This window comes from Loxodonta africana, chromosome 8, assembly GCF_030014295.1.
Source record: "Loxodonta africana isolate mLoxAfr1 chromosome 8, mLoxAfr1.hap2, whole genome shotgun sequence".
Classification (NCBI taxonomy): Eukaryota; Metazoa; Chordata; class Mammalia; order Proboscidea; family Elephantidae; genus Loxodonta; species Loxodonta africana.
This window is the reverse complement of record NC_087349.1, coordinates 46,391,624-46,412,380: the sequence shown is the minus strand read 5'-3', so window position 1 is coordinate 46,412,380 and position 20,757 is coordinate 46,391,624. Positions and strand designations below refer to the sequence as shown.

The 20,757-nt window shown below is 39.6% G+C and overlaps 1 protein-coding gene across 2 annotated transcripts in view; it reads right to left on the bottom strand.

The window, feature by feature from the left end:
- Positions 1–20,757, bottom strand: part of FBXL13 (F-box and leucine rich repeat protein 13) — a 298,479-nt gene that overhangs the window by 60,126 nt on the left and 217,596 nt on the right. For both annotated transcript variants that reach the window (XM_064289905.1, XM_064289906.1), the window contains 5 exons: positions 20,180–20,278; positions 19,131–19,248; positions 18,787–18,949; positions 14,566–14,685; positions 13,692–13,818 (listed from right to left, as the gene is read on the bottom strand). In XM_064289905.1, the coding sequence (XP_064145975.1) occupies positions 13,692–13,818; positions 14,566–14,685; positions 18,787–18,949; positions 19,131–19,248; positions 20,180–20,278 (627 nt within the window). The remainder of the gene's footprint in view (positions 1–13,691; positions 13,819–14,565; positions 14,686–18,786; positions 18,950–19,130; positions 19,249–20,179; positions 20,279–20,757) is intronic.

Below are 20,757 nucleotides of genomic sequence, written 5' to 3'. Positions count from 1 at the left end.
TTTTTCTGTATCACCAAATAATTACATAAAACATTAATACCATGCTTAACACCTTTATACAATGTCACACAGTTCTAGAAAGTTTACCACCTGTTCCAAACAAAGTTGCCCTATAACAGTCCAAGAACCAATATTCAAGCAAAATACTAAACTATGAATGTGAGCATATACAAGTATTATATACATCGATGAAAATTTGTTTGACAAAAATTGACAGGCACTTCTCTTCACATTACTTGATCAATCTGTGAAGCTGGACCCTGCTGACTGCCCCCTGCATTTTGAAACACCATCTCCCATGGTTGCCATGACATCACTTTGAACTCTTTCTCCACCTACTTCTCTGCTCATTTATTTTCAGTTTTTTTTTTGGTGTGTGTGTGGGTTCATCTTCCAAATCCATCCTATAAGTATTAGTGTTTCCTTGAGCTCTGAACTTGTCTTTCTGTTCTCTTATCTCTCACCCTTGGTTTCAAACACTTCCACATCTCCACATTTAGCCCAGATCTCTCCCCTAAGCTCCAGATGTGTTTCTCTAACTCATAACAAGACAGCTGAATTTACCGTTAAAAAAAAACAAAAAAACTGTTGGGGTACAGCCTATGTCAACTCATGGCAACCCCATGTGACAGAGTAGAACTGCCCCACAGGGTTTCTAAGGCCATAGTCTTTACAGAAGTAGGCTGCCACATCTTTCTCCCAGGGAGCAGATGGTGGGTTCAAACTGCCAACTTCTCGGTTAGCAGATAAGCGCTTAATTAACCACTGCGCCAGCAGGGCTCCTTGAATGTGCCATAAACACCTCAAACAGGGTGCTGTTACTATCAGAGGACTGATTTTCAAACTGGAGGTCAAGAGGTTTTAATAGATTCTTCCACCTCTTTCTCCTCACTTCGATCAGAAGTCTGCTCTAAAGCTGAATGAATGGCTCATGATGGAATTTTCATTGATCTAAGGAAATAACACCTTGCTCTGTATTTTACATACTTTGAGCCTTTTTATAGGGAATGTTTTCCTGATTTGATCTATAAAACCTATATAACTGATCTATAAAATCTATAGAAATGATCTATAAAACCTATATAACTGAGTATATGTAACATGAGAACACAGGCTACTGGAAAAACAACCCTATGAAATAAGATGGAATGGTAAACCAGGAGTTGAGAATAACTGGGAACCTTGATGTAATTACTGGGATGATGATCATGGGAAATCTAAAAAGAACATAAGGCCCCTTACAGTCAGAAAATATAAGAGGCCTCTCTTCCTGCTGCTTTTATTAATGGTAAAATGTAATGTGAGTTATTATGATGCAGGGAATAGAATTAGGTGGAGACGGTTGAAAATCCTTGTGAAAATCTTCTGCTTTGAGTAATACTTGAATTGGAATATACCTAATTCCTATGATTCCATCCCAGATATCCTAAGAACCGCCCCTCCCCCCCCCAAAATCTAAGATTCTAAAAGTTAGGTGGGCATCTGTCTTCTCTTTGGCACACACACACACACACAAACCCAAACCCATTGCCATCGAGTTGATTCTGACAGGGACTCACAATCTAGAGAGATGTATCCTGATACTGGTATTAAACGTGTGCAAAATGGAGTTCGGCATTGGTCTCCAAGCCCTAATCCCTCTCCTAGGTTCTATTCCTGTTAATGGTACCACCATGTCCACAACTGACCAAGTAAAAAACCTGGGCATTGTCTATGTCTCTTCCTTCCTCTTACTCCCCATATCTGGCCAACCACTAATCCCTATCAATATTATCTCCTAAATACTTTTCATATCAGTCCCTTCTGCCACTACCCTGGTTAAAATTTCATTATTTCTAGCTGTCTTTGTAATAGCTCACCAGAGGTATTATGATAGATCTTCCTCACTGCCACCAGAGTTGTATTTCTTGTACACAAATCAATACATATTCTTCCCTTCAGAGTTCTTCAGTTCCTTCCACTGCATACAGCATGTAGTCTGAATCACTTTGCAGGGCACATAAGGCCATTCACGCTCTGCCCTCCACCTCTTTCTTCAGTTCCATTTCCTGCTATATTCCCTACGTTCTCAGGTCAGACTCTGAACACTACTGAATCACCTGTGGAATCCCCAACACATAACCCTCTTTCATGTCTCCATGCCTTCCTGCATACTACTTCTTTCACTGAAGATGTCTTTCCCCTCTTCTTTATCGGCAAACTTAACGCTGAAGCTTTCAGTTGCACTCAAAAGCTGCAAAACCTCTCCTGACTCCTCCATAAGAGACAGCAGACACGTAAGAGCTCATTTTCCAACTCAGCCTTGTAGTCATGATGTGGTGCGCATATCTCCATCACAGCAAATACACCTCATTATGTCATAATTCTAATAAATAATTGCAAAGGTATATTGACCGCTTACCGTGTGCCACGCACTATGTTAGGCACCTTACACGCATTATCTTATTTAGTGCTCACAACACTATGAGGTAAGTAATACAGTAATACCTGGGAAAGCCTGAAACTGTGTAAGGCAGAAACCTGTCAGAGAAGGAAAAATTCAAATATTTTCCACTAAAATGAGTGATAGAAAAGTGGTAAGACCACACCCTATCAAAGGTGGAAAACTTGTGAGACCCAGAAAAACAAGGCAGTCCTGTTGAGTTCCGGCTCTCACCAATTTCACTGTATTATAAATCCTGTTTTAAAGAGAAGGAAACGCAGGCAAGAGAGGCTGAATAACTTACCCATAGTCTCATAGTATGGTGGCACCAGGCAGGACATGAACCCACACTCTGAACTTGTGCTTTCAGTCATGACACCAGACAGTCTTCTCGCTTTGCTACCAGACTATACCTTGAGAGGACAACTCTGTCTAGAATTTAGATACTCCCAGAACCCAGCATAGAGCCTGACACACACTTGGCAATGAATAAATATTTCTTGAAGGAATGGTCATTTATAAAATGATCTGTTTTTGTGGATCCAATTTTCTCTTATCTTACTGGCATACTCTCAGAATTCTTTGATGGAATCTACTTCTGTTTGGAATTGTTTACATTTCTTAGGTTTCTTTCTGAAAGGCTAGCTCTCTTTGGTACTGCCTACCACATCCTTTTAGGAGTAAAGAACAAAACTTAGACTTGGGAATATGTATTACCTCAATTAATACCTCCTCTTTCTATCACTGATAACATTATCTTGTATATCATCCTTAAAAAATGTATCTTAATCTCACAAGTGATCTTTGCTTTTATATTCTGGTTAGCAATTACGGTTTAATAAAAATTGTTTACCTTTTTCTCATTTGTTTTTGTTTATTTCTATTTACTTGATTATTAGAATGAATTTTATAATCATTTTTCTTTTTAAAATGTATCAACCTCTTCAACCTAATTTACTGATGTAGAAGTCTAAAGGAAAGCAGGCTTTGGTCAACACACAGAAATGGTTCTATGTTTGGGGCGGGGCTGGGGGGGTGAGGGTGTCAGTATCTCTGTTACCTGGAATACAACAGCTCACCTTGAGACTGCTTGCCTTCTACCTAATGGGAGCTAAGAAGAGGTTTATGCCACCAAAGAGTCTCCTTGGGGGAAGTAACAGGCTCAAGCTGGTCACTTCTGTTTGCACTGTTTCTAGAGGTCTGTTTTCTGAAAACAGGAGACAACTGACTTTAACATCTTTGAGGAAAACCCACTAGTGATGGGACCACCAGATTCTCCTAAGGCTGCTGACTGGGGAGAAGACACTAAGGAGGGTTCCAGCCAACTCCATATGAAAATCTACAGTAGGGAAGACTTCTCATTATGTGCCGATCCTGGGTGGTGCAAATAGTTAATGAGCTGCTAACTAAAAGGTTGGAGTTTCAAGTCCACCAGAGGTACCTCGGAAGGAAGGCCTGGAGATCTATAACTGAAAAATCAGCTATCGAAAATCCCATGGCGCACAGCTCTACGCTGACACACATGGGATCAACAGGAGTGAGTTGACTTGACAGCAACTGGTTTTTCTTGTTATGTGCTTTTTGAAAATCCAAGGCCAATTCATTTGTCTCAAAATTACCATGTTCCCTTTTAACTCTCATTCTTCCTATTTCCTGAATCCCAAGTGATTTCATATGTTTCCTGCTTCAGAGGTTTTGCTGCACTGAACCTCAGGCTTTATTTGTTATGTGTTCCATGCAGATGGGTGGTCTATTAAAACTGTATCATCAAATTATGACATGCTTTAACTGTAGGTACTCCCACTCAAGCTCAGACCATAGCTGAGAAAATGTGGAATTTAAAGAAACCTTAAGTGTTGGGTTGAGAGTAAGGAAGTGGTACCAGATTCATTGACTCACTCACTCATTGATCATTCAGAATCAAAGATGAGATGGCCCAGTCTCTGCCCCCTAGAAGCTTACAGTGCTTAGGGAGCCAGGCATGGAACAAACATTAAGAGATAATGAGCTGATTGCTTTAGTGGAGGCATATATAAAGTACAGTGGAAACACAGAGAAGGAGCTCCTAAGCCTGCCTGGGAATTCCAGGAAAGCTCCACAGAGCTGAGACTTGAGGGAAAAGTGAGAATTTACCAGGTGGACAAGTAAAGGCGAGGGTGTTTCAATTAGAGGGAATGAATAACTTGCCGAAAGATGGAGGCAGGGAGCACATGACATGTTTCAGGAGGTGTAGGAGAGTCAGTTCTGTATCCCTGGAGCCAAAGATGAAAGGTGGGGAGTTATCTGGAAGTGAGGCTGCAGAGGTAGGCAGGGGCAACTTCAGGAACAGCTTGGTCGGGGAACCTGACACTAGATGGTTTAGATTTTATCCTGTAAGCAAGGGGGAGCCCCTGAAAGAGTCCAAGCAAGGAAGTAATAGGTTCACGTTGGAAACATCACAATGCAGCAGAGTGTAGTTTGGAGGACAGTGATAGTTAAGGCAGAAGAAGCCAGCAAGGAGATAACAGTGCTTGAACTAAGGATTGGCAGTGGGGATGGAGAGGGGCTCAAAATCCATTGCTATAGAGTCTATTTGAACTCACAGAGACCCCACAGGACAGAGCAGAACTGCCCCCATCTTTTTTAAGTCTTTACGGAAGCAGACTGCCACATCTTCCTCCCATGGAGAGGGGCACAGGAACAGATACAGGAGATATTTGGACTATACCAATGATTGCTAAAGTTCTCAAGCTGGCTTCTTTCTATGTCATAGAGAGGTTTATGTGTATGTGTGTGTTTTAGCTAGAAATATCTGAAACGAGATAACTTTATAGCATATAATTAAAATTAACATGGAAACGACATGCCAATATTCAACTAGTTGTTTTTTTTTTTTTGCAGTACAATTTGAAAATCATTTATGTGAAACCAATAATTAAGAGCCATTATAATTGTGAGGCCATCTAAACAGATAATGCTCCCCTCGGGAATTATGCTATAATGTGGCACAGATAAGATACGGTATATTAGAAACTAAGCAAACTTTACTTATTTTAAAAATATCTAGAGACATTAATCTCACCATGGGAGTTATGTTTTTTTAAGAGAGAATGCATCAATAAAATGAAATTCATTGACTTTGCCTCAGAATGATCTAGATTGAGTAGGATTTTTTTAATAATTATGTACAGCACCAATGTTCATTATAGATAAAATTATATCAAAAATATTAAAAGACATTATTAGCTTATGTCACAAGGCTTTAATTGTGTCACTATCATCAGTGATTACTTGCTCAGTATCTACCTGCTCAGCCACATGAAGACTGGAAGATGGAGCATCCCAGGCAGAAGTTAAGTTACAAGACATGTAAAGGCTCTGAGACGCGAAAGAATTTGGCTTGTGTGAAGAACTGAAAGAAGGCAGTAGAGCTGGAGGAACATGAATGAGAGGGGCAGGGCTTGAGATGATATCAGAGAGATAAGAAGGGTTCTGTTTAATTAATGGTAAATGTTCTTTAATTTTTCATCTTTTCCTGATTCGGCCTCTCTCTTTTATTAGACACCATTGGCTCTTTTACTTCCTCTGTACTCCACACATGACTCCATTCACCTGGTTCTCTTACAATCTTTTTGACCTTCTTTCTTAGTCTCCTTTATAATTCATCTTCTTCTTCCCATTCCTTAAATATTGACATTCTGCCATGTTCTTGCTGGGTGCATTTTTTTTCTCACCGCACACACTTTCCCTGAGCAACTCGGCCACACTCACACCTCCATGCTAAGGGTTCCCACATCCGAATCTCCAGTCTCCATGTCTCTCCCAAGCTTTTGGCCTAAATGTCCCAAAGATTCTAGGTCAGTCTGATAAATATGAAATCATCTTTCCCTCAAAACCTGTTACTCTTCTTATATTCCCTATCTTTTTTGAGGTAGGACCTCCATCCATCCAGAGTCAGGTTTTCAATCCACATCCTTGACTCCCCCTCCCAGGTCCTCAACTTCACAACTAATCAATCAATCATTTCAAGTTTTCTCAGTTTTGCCTCCTAAATATTCTTGAATATGTCTTTTCCACACTAACTCTGGAACACTTAATGACTCATCATCTCATTCCTTAACTATGAAAATACCTCCTACTGGTCTCCTTGTCCCCAGTCTTTTTTCCCTTCATTCTATTCCCCAGAGAACTATTGAAGTCATCCAAAATAGAAATCTGTCTATGACTATGACTCCCCAACTAAGTGCTATTTTATCATCGATTGGTTCAAGTCCAAGCTCTTTGGCATGGCATGAAATTCTCTAAGTGGCACCTCCTTTATAGTATATTCTAGCAGGACTGAGCTGAAGAGAATTCCCTGAACAAGCCATGGATTTGCACGCCTCTGTGTTGGGAAGCCTGAGTTAAGAATCCTTACCTCTGCTTATCTCGATCACTATACCTACCACATCATACGGAAATTACCCCACCCACCCTTCCAAATCAGATGGTAGGGAATAAGTCTTATTCTCACTTGGCAACACTAACCCACCCAGTGGCAACACTAGAGCCCAGCATTTATCACTTCATTTAATGAGTATTTGTCAAGTGTCTACTACCTCCAAAGGTGCCAAGGAAACAGCGGTGAATAAAGTCTCAGTCCTTGTGATTCTTACATCCTAGGGAGGGGACTCCAGGAGATTGCCTACTATATAAGAGGCAATCAAGATCTATTATTTGAAATGAGGGATTTTGAAAATCAAGCAAATGAAAGATTCTTCTTAAACCACTGTCTAAGCACACCATCTGGAACATTGCTCTAACTCATTTTTCCCTTAAACAACAAATATGGCAGTGAGTAAGGCAACCTTAGCAACAGATTGAACTGCCCTAAGTCTAGATTCTGTAGTCTTTAGTAGATGATAATTCTCTTAACTAGTGGAACACATTTCCCTATATTTGTGGAGATACAACTTTATATTTTCTGTGCTAGGGAGGAAATGACATTAAAACAAGCTGTAAAAGATTAAAGACTTTTAAAGATACTTTAAGATACCATCATATTAGCAAGCTCTTGCCCTCACCCTGTTCTCTTTATATTACCCATTGCTGTCGAGTCGATTCCAACTCATAATGACCCTATAGGACAGAGTAGAACTGCCCCATAGGGTTTCCAAAGAGCGCCTGGTAGACCTGAACTGCCGACCTTTTGGTTAGCAGCCATAACTCTTAACTACTATGCTACCAGGGTTTCCTCTCTTTATATTAGAAGAAGTAAATTGACATATTTCTTCCTTCCCTAAAATGTGCTTATTAGGTAACTTCCTAAACAATTTTTACTCATGGGCGATACAATAAATTAGTCATTATTTTCCACAAAAGGAGTGACTTAGGACAATAATATTATCATAAAAAAAAAAGAAACATATAAAGTTTGAAATATCTGTATTCTCCTCTTTGCTTTCCCCATTTGAATTAATTTTCAATTAGACATCTCTCCAGATGTCCAAATATCTGAATTTTTGCCTTTGCTTGTTAACTTCCTCATGAGTTTCCATGATTTTTCAGAACTCAATGCTTCTTCACACTCTGCAACCCTAAAAGCTCTTCTCCCTCTGAGGAGTAAATTTAAATTATTTTCCTTTTTCTTTCCTGAGTTCCTCCACATCTTTATAAAGCCTTTTTGCAGGTACTGCAAACTAAAAATTAAACATGCCCATCTTTCCCAACTGCAGTAAACCTATTCCTCCCACTGTGTCCCCCAGCTCAGGAAGTGACTCTCCCATTTATCTAGATGCTCAAGCCAAAGATCTTGGCACCATTCTTGATTCCCTCTCTCTTCCTTACCCACTCACACACCTTATCTATATCTCATGTTGATTCTTCTTCCTAAATGTTTCTCAAATTGACTATGCTTTATCCCTACTACCATCTCCACCTTATAACTTTTCACCTGGATTTCTGCTTTATAATCAGTCACTAAAAAAAAGTCACTAGTGCATATATTATTCTCAGATCTGCCCAGCAAATACAGTGGTCTATTTAAAGTGTAATGTAAAATATAATGATCATGTTACTGCCTAGTTAACAATACTGAATGTCCTCCCATTGACAAAAGGGCAGAAACCAAATTCCTTAAGGTAGCTTATGGGCCCCTAGTGACCCACGCCTCTGCCTACCTTTCAAATATAATAATTCCACTATCAAGTCATAACCAAATGCTCAAATTTCCTTGATGCCACCATGTTTTAAACCTTCATACTTTTATGTGGGCTGTTCTTTGGTTCACAGCACACCCCTTCTCCTTCTCTTCAAAAAGAATGTTATTGTGACTTTTTGAGCCAGGATAGCTTTCCTTTCTCTTTGTTCCCCAAATGTATCCTACTTTATAACCACTTGCTCCATGCCTGTCTTCCCACCAGGACATAAGTGCTAGGAGAAAAGGCCATGTCTGTTTTGTTCATTCCAGCATACCAGCACAAAACACAATGAAGTCAGAATAGACATTTGTTAACGAAATGAGGAGTGTAATTCTAACTGAAAAGTCATCATTAAAAAAGAATTAAGAGTGAACATATTATTAGAAAACTTAACAAATACTTTTTTTTCCCAAAAGGCACAACTGGTGACATTTGATCTTTGGTGAATACCTGTAACATTCCACATTTAAATCTCGTGTTCAGTCTGCAGTCAATTTTGCTCTTCATCAGACCTACAATCAGGCGGTGTTTAGCTCCCCAAGTTGGACATCTGAGCTGACTCATTTTAATTTGACTGTGAGGTTAGCTTCCACAGCTGTTCTAGAGTTGTCAGTGTCAATCATTTGGCTTTTAGAGCAGATTTTAACTGACTCAGAGGAAGAAAACAACAGGTTTTCAGACTTATTTTTCAGTCTTTCAGCAGAGAACAACTAGCATCCTTCCCCACAGATGTCCATTGGCAGCTGTCACAGATGACATATATTCTTTACAAGAAAACAAAAACAGTGAATGGAACCTGGGGGGTATATCCCTAAGTTTCTAACTTGTCCTTAGTAGATGAAATTTTAATATATGGTGTTTGAAAATAAAAACTGAGTTTTTCCCAAAAGCTAAAAACAAAGGTAGAGTGTTCTCTCTAGGTACCAAAAAAAAAAAAAAAAAAAACCCGTTGCCAGTTGAGTTGATTCCGACTCATAGCACCCTATAGGACAGAGTAGAACTGCTGCATACAATTTCCAAGGCTGTAAATTTTTACGGAAGCAGACTGCGGCATCTTTCTCCTGCAGAGCAACTAGTGGGTTTGAACCAACGACCTTTCAGCTAGCAACTGAGCACTTAACCACTGTGCCACCAGGGCTCCTTCTTTCTAGGTAGAAGGGTAGAAACTTCACTCTGTTCATTTAACAAATATTCACTGGGCACTTGAGGCATGTAATAAAAGCTATGGTGGAATTATATTTTGATATATTTAATAATGTGCTTTGGTTTTCTATTTGTTGTTATCCTGAGACCCTTCAGACAACAGCTGGGAATTCTACTTGTATGTGTCAGAGAAGGGATTTTACAGAACACAGGAGGAAAAAAAAAAATCCTGGACCTATGAGCTTCAAAAGAAAGACTTGGGGCATAACATTTTGAAAAGCCATGTAATCAGTGGAACATTTTTTCCACCCCTAGACTGGGTGAAGAGTCTATGCCAAGAAAAAGGAAAAGAGTGGAGAAGGGAAGAGAGGGAGGGAGAGGAGGGGAGGAGAAGGGAGAGAGGAAATGAAAGGAGGAGAAAGAAGGGGAGAAGATGGAAAGGGGGAGCCGGAGGGAAGCAAAAGCATGAGATGCTGGGGGATCCCCCATATGGGGCTCTGTTCTAACCTCCCTGGACTTTACTCAGCTGTAGAGAAAGATGGAACCTCCATATAGGTTTAGCGACCTAGGGTGAAACAGGAACCCATTCTACCTTTCCCTGGTACGGTGGGGAACAAGCATCATGGTAGAGGGCAGCAACAAGACATCAGAGTTTTCCTGTGCTCATTGTTGTATCACATAAGATCCAATGAGGGAAACAAAAATCACTGATTATTCAAAACTAAGGAATTTTTAATTGTAATTGGAAATTGGTTACATAGGTGATAGAGAATCTGAGAAGCCAACCAGGATAATGACAAAATCTAGAGATTAGCAGCAACAGGAAGCCACTGCTACACCTATGGTGGAAGGACAGAGGGAAGAGGGGCCAAGGTCACCCAGTGAAGCTGGAGCCACAGCAGGCTGGTTCAAAGGCAGTGGACCACACAGACGAAATGCAACTGCTGATGATGATACAAAGAAAGATAGGGAAAACCCTGGCCTCTCCCTTCTTCTGACTTTCCAGTCTCTCATAAATGCCTCTCAAGCCCAACATGAGAAGTTAAACCTGCATGGGTCAGCCACTCTGTACCAGAGCAGGGAGGGGAAGGGTCAGGAATGGGTCTGAGGACAAGCACATCCAAGAGAAAATGTCTGCATGGGATATCTAGGACTATGGATCTAAGCCTCATAGATGCCCCATGTTCCAGCAAGGCCCACACATGACAAGGGTGCTTGAAAACTTGAAGGCATCTACTTCAATAGAAAATCAAAAATGCATAGGCCCTTGGACATCTCGGGGGATTCCAGATGGACAGAAGACAACTCTGAGAGGACCAGACACTGACCCCACCATGCACCGGCTTCATGTTACCGCTCCCCGCTTCCACTCAAATACCACACTTAGATGATACTCCAAAGAAGAGGGGAGGAGACCATTTAGGAAAATGGAGGCTGAGTTAAAGTTCACTGGTAGATAAGAAAGGAAGGAACCCAAGCTGATGAACAGAGACACAGTCCTTCATGTGAAAGAGCTCACTGAATGGTGGGGAAGGACGGACACTGTGCAGTCAGAAACAGACTATGTTAAAAGAGGCACGGGAGCTGGAGATGCATGTAGAGAAGTTCCTCACAGACCGGTGATATTTGATCTGAGCCTTGAGAAATGAAGAAGGATTTAACAAGCAGATCCATGGAAGGATGGAGATTATTAACGTCAGAGGAAATAGCAATACAGGGAGGCATGGGGATATTTCAGGAAAAGCATTAAAATGTAGCTTGAGATGGTACTTAGTTGACAGATATTTGTGTGCATGTGATATTTTTGCAATATGAAACTTGGAATAAAGTTTCCAGGAAACAGGAATGAAGAGAGAGAGGAAGCAAGATCAGTAAAACAAAATAAAAAGGAAGACTCGAGAATACAATTAGACTTGGAATTTCCACATCAATATCTTTTTAACTTTCAGAGTCTCTTTCTAAAGGATACTCACCTCTCTGTTATCTTCCTGTATCCCTCCCATGGCACTGCTTTTGAACAGAAACCAGTATACTCCTTACCTAACTCCCATTACTTTGGGTCGATTCTGACTCATGGTAACCCCATGTGTTACAGAGTAAAACTGCTCCCATAGGGTGTTCTTGGCTGTAATCTTAACGGAAGCAGACTGCTAGGCCTTTCTTTCATGGTACCAGTGAGTGAGCTTGAACCTCCAACCTTTAGGTTAATAGTTTAGCACAAATTATTTGCACCACCTAGGGACAATTAAAGTCTTTCAGAAACATGGCAGATCTCCCAGAGTTTATCCTTTTGATTAATAAATGACACGTCATTGGAGAGAGTAGGATGGGAACAACCTAAGTTTCAACTATGAGGAGCATCAGTGGCAGCTTACAGGAAACAAGTTCCTCAAAATTTATCATTGTATATTTGATGGGGCCTATATAAAAAGAAAAAAAAAATTTTTTTTTTTTTTATACTAGACTTTATACTTTTTATACTAGACTTCAGCCTTGAACTAAAGACTTAGACCTCGAGGCACCCAGGTAGTCTTACAGAATGTGCAATCCACAAGAAAAATATACTTAAGCCATATAAAATATATTATCTCTTTACTGACTAAACTTCTATAATAAAACAAATTTCAGATCTGTCATGTAACTTTTCAATTTGTCAGGACTTTCCTCAAAAGACTGAGTTTTGCTACTGTTATGGATTGAATTATGTCCCACAAAAATATGTATTGTAAATCCTAACCTCTATGCTTGTGGTTATAACTCCATTTAGGAATGAGTTGCCTTTGTTAAGTGAATGAGGCAGGATTAGTGTAGGGTATATTTTGAGTCAATCTCTTTTTAGATATAAAAGAGATTAAACAAGCAAGCAGAGCAGAGATAGGGGAAGAAAGATGCCAACGCACATGAAGATCGCCCAGGAGCAGGAACTCAAAGAAACAAGGACCTTCCTCCGGAGGTGGCAGAGACACAAAGCTTTCCCCTAGAGCTGCCACCCTGAATTCAGACTTCTGCCCTCCTAAACTGTGAGAAAATAAATTTCTGCCTGTTAAAGCCACCCCACTTGTGGTATTTCTGTTACAGCAACACTAGAGAATTAAGGCAGCTACTTTTTAAAGAGAGAAACAAGACCATTAATTTACAAATATCTTCATCTAAAAAAAATTCTCACAACTGGATCAATAAGCAACAGCACAATAAATGGAGAAAACATTGACAATGTCAAGGATTTCATTTTAATGGATCCACAATCAACAACCATGGAAGCAGCAGTCAAGAAATCAAACGAAGCATTGCATTGGGCAAATCTGCTGCAAAAGACCTCTGTAAAGTGCTAAAAAGCAAAGAAGTCACTTTGAGGACTAAGGTGTGACTACCCAAGCCATGGTGTTTTCAATCACTTCATGTGCATGAGGAAGTTGGGCAATGAATAAGGAAGACCGAAGAAGAACAGATGCCTTTGAATTGTGGTGGTGGCAAAGAATATTGGATATAACATGGACTGCCAAAAGAGCGAACAAATCTGACTTGGAAGAAGTACAGCAAGAATGTTCCTTAGAAGCAAGGATGGCGAGACTTCATCTCACATACTTTGGACACGTTATCAGGAGGCCAGTCCCTGGAGAACGACATCGTACTTGGTCAAACAGAGGGTCAGAGAAAAAGAGGAAGACCCTCAAAGAGATGAATTGACACAGTGGCTGCAACAATGTGTTCAAGCATAACAATGATTGTGAGAATGGCTCAGGACTGTGCAGTGTTTTGTTCTGTTGTACACAGGGTCACCATGAGTCAGAACTGACTTAATGGCACCTAACAACATCACTCTTCCAGAAACAGTATTCATAAATTTGCGTTCTATAATTTAAGAAATAAAATTGTGGTTCTAGCCATTGTTTAAAAAATGTCAAATGGTATATTACAGAAAACAATAAAAGTCACTAAACTGTTTTGAATTGTTTTGTTTTGTTTACCTCATTAGAGATGACTGTTCCGGAGAGATCTACAGATACCAAGGAAAAGATGTTTACAATATGCTCAATTCCCAGGTCAGTCAAATGTTCACAATTTCGTAAATTCAGGTAGTTTAAATTAGGGCACCTGAAAGAAAATAGCATGAAGAATTAATTTTAGCTTTCACCATGTTATCAGTAGCAATTTCTTCATATCAAAACTACCTGGGGAAAGTAAATGATATTGAAGCAAGGAGTTCCCTTCACATAAAAGTAAGCTTAAAAGTAAAAAATAATTTGGAATTACAAAATTGGAAGAAAAGGTGGAGAATTAGTATATATAGGTATTTCTTTCTATGATTTAGTTTCCTATTGCAATTACAATTTCTAATAAAAAAAAAGTACACACAAAAAAGTATCAAGTAAGTACTATGGTAAATGACCACTAAAAGTGCAAGGTTAAGTTTTTCACTTATACTTTACAAGTTTGCTATAGAAATTGGGCTTGACCTTTAGTGAACATTGACCTCGGACAAGTACGAAGGGGTAAGGATAAACCCACCAGCCATAACATCCCTAGGCAAACACCAGAACAGAGGTTTACATAGAGATAACATCCTTGAAAAGTACACAGATGTCACCATGTCTAGACATAAAATGACTATCCCAAACTCTCTCTTAGTTGAAAGTGACATATCAGATATAATTAAGAGGTTAGTACAATCTGTGACTTCTATGTCTTTTATCTGCTTTCACTGAGCATTGGACCAATTTCTGGGCATCCCTGATATTTTCCAAATGATTTAAGTCTTTCTTTTAGGTCTATCTCTGATCTCTCCTATTAGCAAATATGCAATTGCTAGTGACACGATCATAAGATAGTGTTCTGTCATACCGCTCCGATAGTCTCACAATGGAAGCATCACCCAAGTGGATACAGTTATTTAAATTTAGCTCTCTTATCTTTGTGCTCACAGGACCATCAAGCAGTTGCTTGAGTCCTACATCACCAATTCTGTAGGAAAGAGTGAGAAAAACATTACATATGATTTTATATATAAATACACAGAATACTATTAAAAGAATAGTTACTATACTCAATACATTTCAAAGTAACTAATATCTATACATTGGTATTTTTTCAACATTTTAAAATCAAATTTGATTATATAGTTTTTAATGTAATATAAAAAGTATAAATGATAGTAATGGAAGAGTATTAATCACAATGTTCACTAAATTAGGTAGCATGATTATAAGACAGATGGCCATTAAGGTCTCTTTCTCTTGAATTAAAATGTGATCAGGTTAAGCAGCCCCTGCTGCAATTGCCCGTAATAGGAAAATACAAAAACTTATGAGAGGGAGAACAAAGACTAAGAGTGAAACTACTGCCACAATCTGGGAGGATTTTCCACAAAACACAAGGTCAATGAAACTGGACGGCAAACTCAACAATGACCTGTGAATTCTTTCCCTCTGAATCTGAGAAAACCTGAGGCTGAAAGAAGGCTCTGACCTCAGCCTTCCCACAACGTCTGTCCCTAAACAGAGATGCATTTTGCATTTGAGGAAGTAAAGCAGGACAGGAGATTGCACATTACATTCTGAGAGAGGCAGTTTTCACCCACAACAACCCTGAAGGTGGGTGTACAGATGGGAAGAGCCTGAGAAGCACGACATGCTGAGAAGTGACATTTTGTATAGCTTCCATACAGTCGGGTTCACGAAGAACTGAGCAGCACAGGCAGAAGGAGAGCCCATTTCAGTTGAATTGAAAGAGTAGTTTCATGCCTGCTGTGCCCATCAACCCACCTCCCACCTATAATTTGAGAAGGAAACTTTGCCAGCATCTGGGAGAACCATTAAGGGCAAGGAACAGGATGGGGTGGGAAGTTGGGGGAGGGTTGGAATCCAATGCAACAGCAAAAAAAGTTGCCATCAATTCAATTCCAACTCATGGCGACTCCTGTATTACAGAGTAGAGTTGCTCCACGGGGAAACCTGTGTTGTCATTGGGTGCTGTAAAGTCAGTTTCAACTCAGGCGACCCCATGTGAAAGTGCAGAACTGCCCCATAAGGCTTTTTTGGCTGTAATCTTTACAGAAGCAAATTGCCAGGTCTTTCTACCGCAGAGCCACTAGGTGAGTTTGGGCCACCATCCTTGCAGTTAGGAGCCAAGCACTTAACTGTTTGTCCTCCAGGGTGCCTGGGGCAGCTTATACATCTTATCTATTAGCAAATACCAACGGTGGATTTTTCATCATGAGATTTTTTATACTAACAAGATTTTAAAACACTGTATAAGAGTTGTAAGACTGAGAAAACATACCTCTGAAAATGATTTTAAAAAGATAACAGAAGAACATTTTAAACAGTGTGAAAGAAAAGTAGGAATTAATAAGGAGAGATCTGGTTGAAATAAAAATGAGGATAGTCTAAGATAAATTCTGAGTGAAACAGTGGCCAGCTGAGATAAGAACAGATGGCCAAGAAGCTAAATATTTAGTGATAAGATAGTAACCTGATTTAAGGCATCCAAACAAAAATGACCCTTTATAAAACGGAATTAGTAAGTAGAGGGCATGTTTGAGAAGTTCCCTTGGAATATGAAAGGATGAAAACTTAAAAATAAATGAGATAGAAAGTAGAGTATTAAGATTCAACCTTGGAATAAGGGGGTCCTTGAGAAAGATATAAGAACAAATTAAAAAAAAATAATAATCAGAGGTATATGAAAGCTTTTGAAATAGCAAAACACAATCCATAAAAACAATCCATACATACATTAAAACAGAGAACACGAAAGAAAACAAGAAAGCAAATATAAGTCCAAATAGTAGAACACATGGAAGAGACCAAAGAAGACCAAATACATAAATTTTATAATAATGATAAATATAGTTTAAAATGTGGCTTATTAAAAGAGATTCTCAAATTGGTTTAACAATATCTAAACTACAAGCAGTTTACACGAAACACATTTAAAATAAAATGACAACAAAAACAAAGATATTGCAAAGATTGTTGTTGTTGTTAGGTGCTGTCCAGTTGGTTCCGATTCATAGTAACCCTATGTACAACAGGACAAAACACTGCCAGTCCTGCGCCATCCTCACAATCGTTGTGCTTGAGTCCATTGTTGCAGCCACTGTGTCAGTCCAACACCCACTGAGGGTCTTGCTCTTTTTCGCTGGCCCTCTACTTTACCAAGCATGCAAACTTAATACAGGGGTGGAAGTTTTATATTGAGTCCAAATACTATGCTAGTAAAAATATTAAACAAAACTAACAGGATTACTTTATATTGATTAAAGGTATGACCCCCAATGAAAATAATTTGACCAGATATAGAATATTGAAATCATATCCTTTCCCCTCTTGAAATGGTGTACAGTAAAAAGGTATAATGGTGTAATTATGGGAAAAAAATATATATATATTTATATATATACATTAAAAAAAAAAACAAAAAAAACCCAAACCCATTGCCATCAAGTCAATTTGGACTCATAGCAGCCCTATAGGACAGGGTAGAACTGCCTTGTACTGTTTCCAAGGAGTGGCTGGTGGATTCGAAGTGCCGACCTATTGTTTAGCAGCCTGAGCTCTTAAACACTATGCCACCAGAGCGCTCTCTCTCCCTCTTTCCCTCCCTCCCTCTCTCTCTAAGTTCCTTTCCAATGACCCTGTCTTAAGTCCGCTCTGACATAAGTCGAATACCTCTTGAGATATAAAAGGCAGAGGCAAGCAGAGAGACAGGGGGACCTCATACCACCAAGAAAGCAGCACCAGGAGCAGAGCTCCTCCTTGGTACACGGGGTCCCTGTGCCTGAGAAGCTCTTTGACCAGCGGAAGATTGAGGACAAGGACCTTCCTCCAGAGCCGACACAGAAAAAGCCTTCCCCTGGAGCCAAAGGCCAACTGCACTTATGACTCTTTTTTTTTTTTTTTTTGTACATCTTATCATTAGTAATATGTACCACATACAGTGTAGCAGCACATAATTTATCAGTGTTATTCTCAGATAACCTATTGCCATCAAGTCGATTCCGACTCACAGCGACCCACAGGACAGAGTAGAACTGCCCCATAAAGTTTCCAAGGAGTGCATGGTGGATTCCAACTACCAACATTATTTTGGCAACACTATCCCAACTTCCATGGGCTCTGCAGTGTCGTGGGGAAGGTGTGTCCACCATGCCACACACATCCCGAGACGTGCCAGGAGCACCCCACCGATGTTGAGCAATGGGCACCCAAGACAGGGCGGCCCTGACTCTTGCATAATGCCAATTTTCACTTAACTACCTGGTTTTTGGAACTTAACCCTGTCAACAAGTGGGTGTATAAGGACTCCACACAGGGGAGAGGCTGGGATATCCACTGGCAAAGAGGCTTCAGCAAGACTTTGATCTCTGTTTACCTGAGAATGGAAACCCTGGTGGCTTAGTGGTTAAGATTTTGGCTGTTAACCAAAAGGTTGGCAGTTCAAATCCACCAGCCACTCCTTGGAAACCCTATGGGACCATTTTGCTCTGTCCCATTGGGTTGCTATGAGTCAGAATTGACTCAACGGTGATGGTTGCGGGGGGGGGTACTACCTGAGAATACCAGGATAGAAGGCCAATAATGGCCCAGCGGAAGATAAGGTTTTAGTAGGAACTTGCCATCCATCAGTCTGTGAGAGGAGAAGTCTAACCAGAATCCAAAAGGAAAACCTTTAGTAAAATGTTCCCTGTAAGCAAGTCAGAAAGTCCATTTAGGAAAGAATCTATTAACTGAATCAGCTGTGGGAACCCTCACTAAGAAAAAAAAAACTAAGAAAGACAGACCAAAAGTGTTCCTGGGAGTTCTCTTAATCTTACAAGGGCCTATGAATCCTCAAATCCTGAGCTTTCCCTGACAATCTCCCTGTAGCCCCATACAACCAGTCTGAGTTGGGTACCCCTCCTCTGTGTTCCCACAGAACTCTGTATTTACCTCCACATTGGCATTTGGACTCCAGCCTTTCCTGTGTACCCCACTAACCAGTAAGCTCCTTAGGGAGAAAGCCTGACATACACTAGCTGCTCAATCAATGTTTCTTGAATAAATGACTAGATAGCTTCATTACCCTACACAATTTGCCAAATTCAACACAGTCAGTTGCTTCAAAACTGAAAGGGACTTGAGGCTGCCATCTGTTAATCCTTTGCAGTCCACCATGTAAATGTGACGGATATTCGGATAATGTTTGTCTATAAATTTGAAGCAACTATCGGTGATCCTTTTATTTCCTGTTACAAAACACAAGAAAAGACAAGAATTCTATTTATAACGTCATAAGAGTAAAACTAAAAAATATAGAATGCAACCAAATTATCAACATGTAAGACATCCAGAAATACAAATACAGAGCAAAATACTAGAGCAACATTTTTTTTAAAAATGCTGAACCATATTTTTAATAGCACAGACCTTCAAATCGGATCTTTCTGAGATTACAGGTGGAAAGAGCTTTGAAAGCACAATCGGAGATATGTGGCGCACCGATGAAAACCACTGATGTAATACGAGAGCACTTTTCAACTAAAGCCTTCAGGAGAAAAAAGAGAATGAAATTCAACCAGTGCGTAAAACAAGCTTAGGAAAGTAATGAGGTCACTTTTTTTCTCTCAATATTTTTAAAAACTGGCACATTAACTATTAAAATTTACCAATTTCAGAGAAAATGGAATTTCATTCAATATATATTTTAGTACATTTACATTTGAGTAATGCAGAGGAAATGGAATTAAATCATGTTATAAAAAAAAAAAAAAACCATTGCCATTGAGTTGACCCACCTCGTGGCATCACCATGTGTGCCATTGCCATTGAGCTGACCCACCTCGTGGCATCACCATGTGTGCCATTGCCATTGAGTGAGTTGACCCACCTCGTGGCATCACCATGTGTGCCATTGCCATTGAGCTGACCCACCTCATGGCATCACCATGTGTGCCATTGCCATTGAGTGAGTTGACCCACCTCGTGGCATCACCATGTGTGCAGAGTAAAACTGCTCCATCAGGTTTTAAAGGCTGTGACCGTCAGAAGCAGATCACCAGGACTTTCTTCTGAGGCGCCTCTGGGTTGGTTCAAACCACCAACCTTTTGGTTAGTAGTTGAGCACTTAACCATTTACACCACCCAGGGACTCTAAGAGTATGGGGGTGGGAGAAGAGTATGGAAAAACATGAGACAATGGGATGTTGAAAAATATACATTTAGTAGCTAGATATGGAGAACTAAACTTAGTGCTTAGTTACAATATCACTGAAATGAAAATATCCTAACCATGAAACAGTTCTTAAGAGTTCTAAGTTTCTAAAGATTCCAGTGTTTAAATGTTTGTGTGCATGTGTGCGTATACATTTTTCATGATTTTCTCCTATAAAAAAAAAGATTAAAATTTCATTCATATTTTCCAATAATTCACGTCACTAGAAAATATGCCCATCTAATGGGACTTTCCAGTTACCTACTTTTACGCATTTGTCCGTCAGAGTTGGCATATCATTGATGGTCAGATGCATAATTCCACTACAGCTGTTTGCAATGTTCCTGAAGCCTTGGACTGAAATCTAAATTGTACAGAGCAGGCGAAAATGATGGGAGAACCCATTAGCATGACATCTAATAAAACCTCAAGGCAGTAATAACCAAAGGTATGTTATGATTTTGTTACTATATTTCAAAATTAAAATGATAAAATATGGCAGGCATACAGGGAAAGAATATAGTCCTGATTTTTTTTTTTAAATCTTATTGCAGTGAAATGCACATAACATGAAATTAACAATTTTAAAGTGAACAATTCAGTGATATTTAATACATGAAAAATATTGTGCAACCATGACCTCTGTCGAGTTCTAAAAAATTGTAATCACCTCATAAGGAAACCCGTAATTATTAAGCAGTTGCTCCCCATTCCCCTCCCCTCAGTCCCCACAACCATTTTTTTTTTTTAATAATTTTTATTGTGCTTTAAGTGATAGTTTACAAATCAAGTCAGTCTGTCACATATAAGCTTATATACACCTTACTCCATACTCCCACTTAC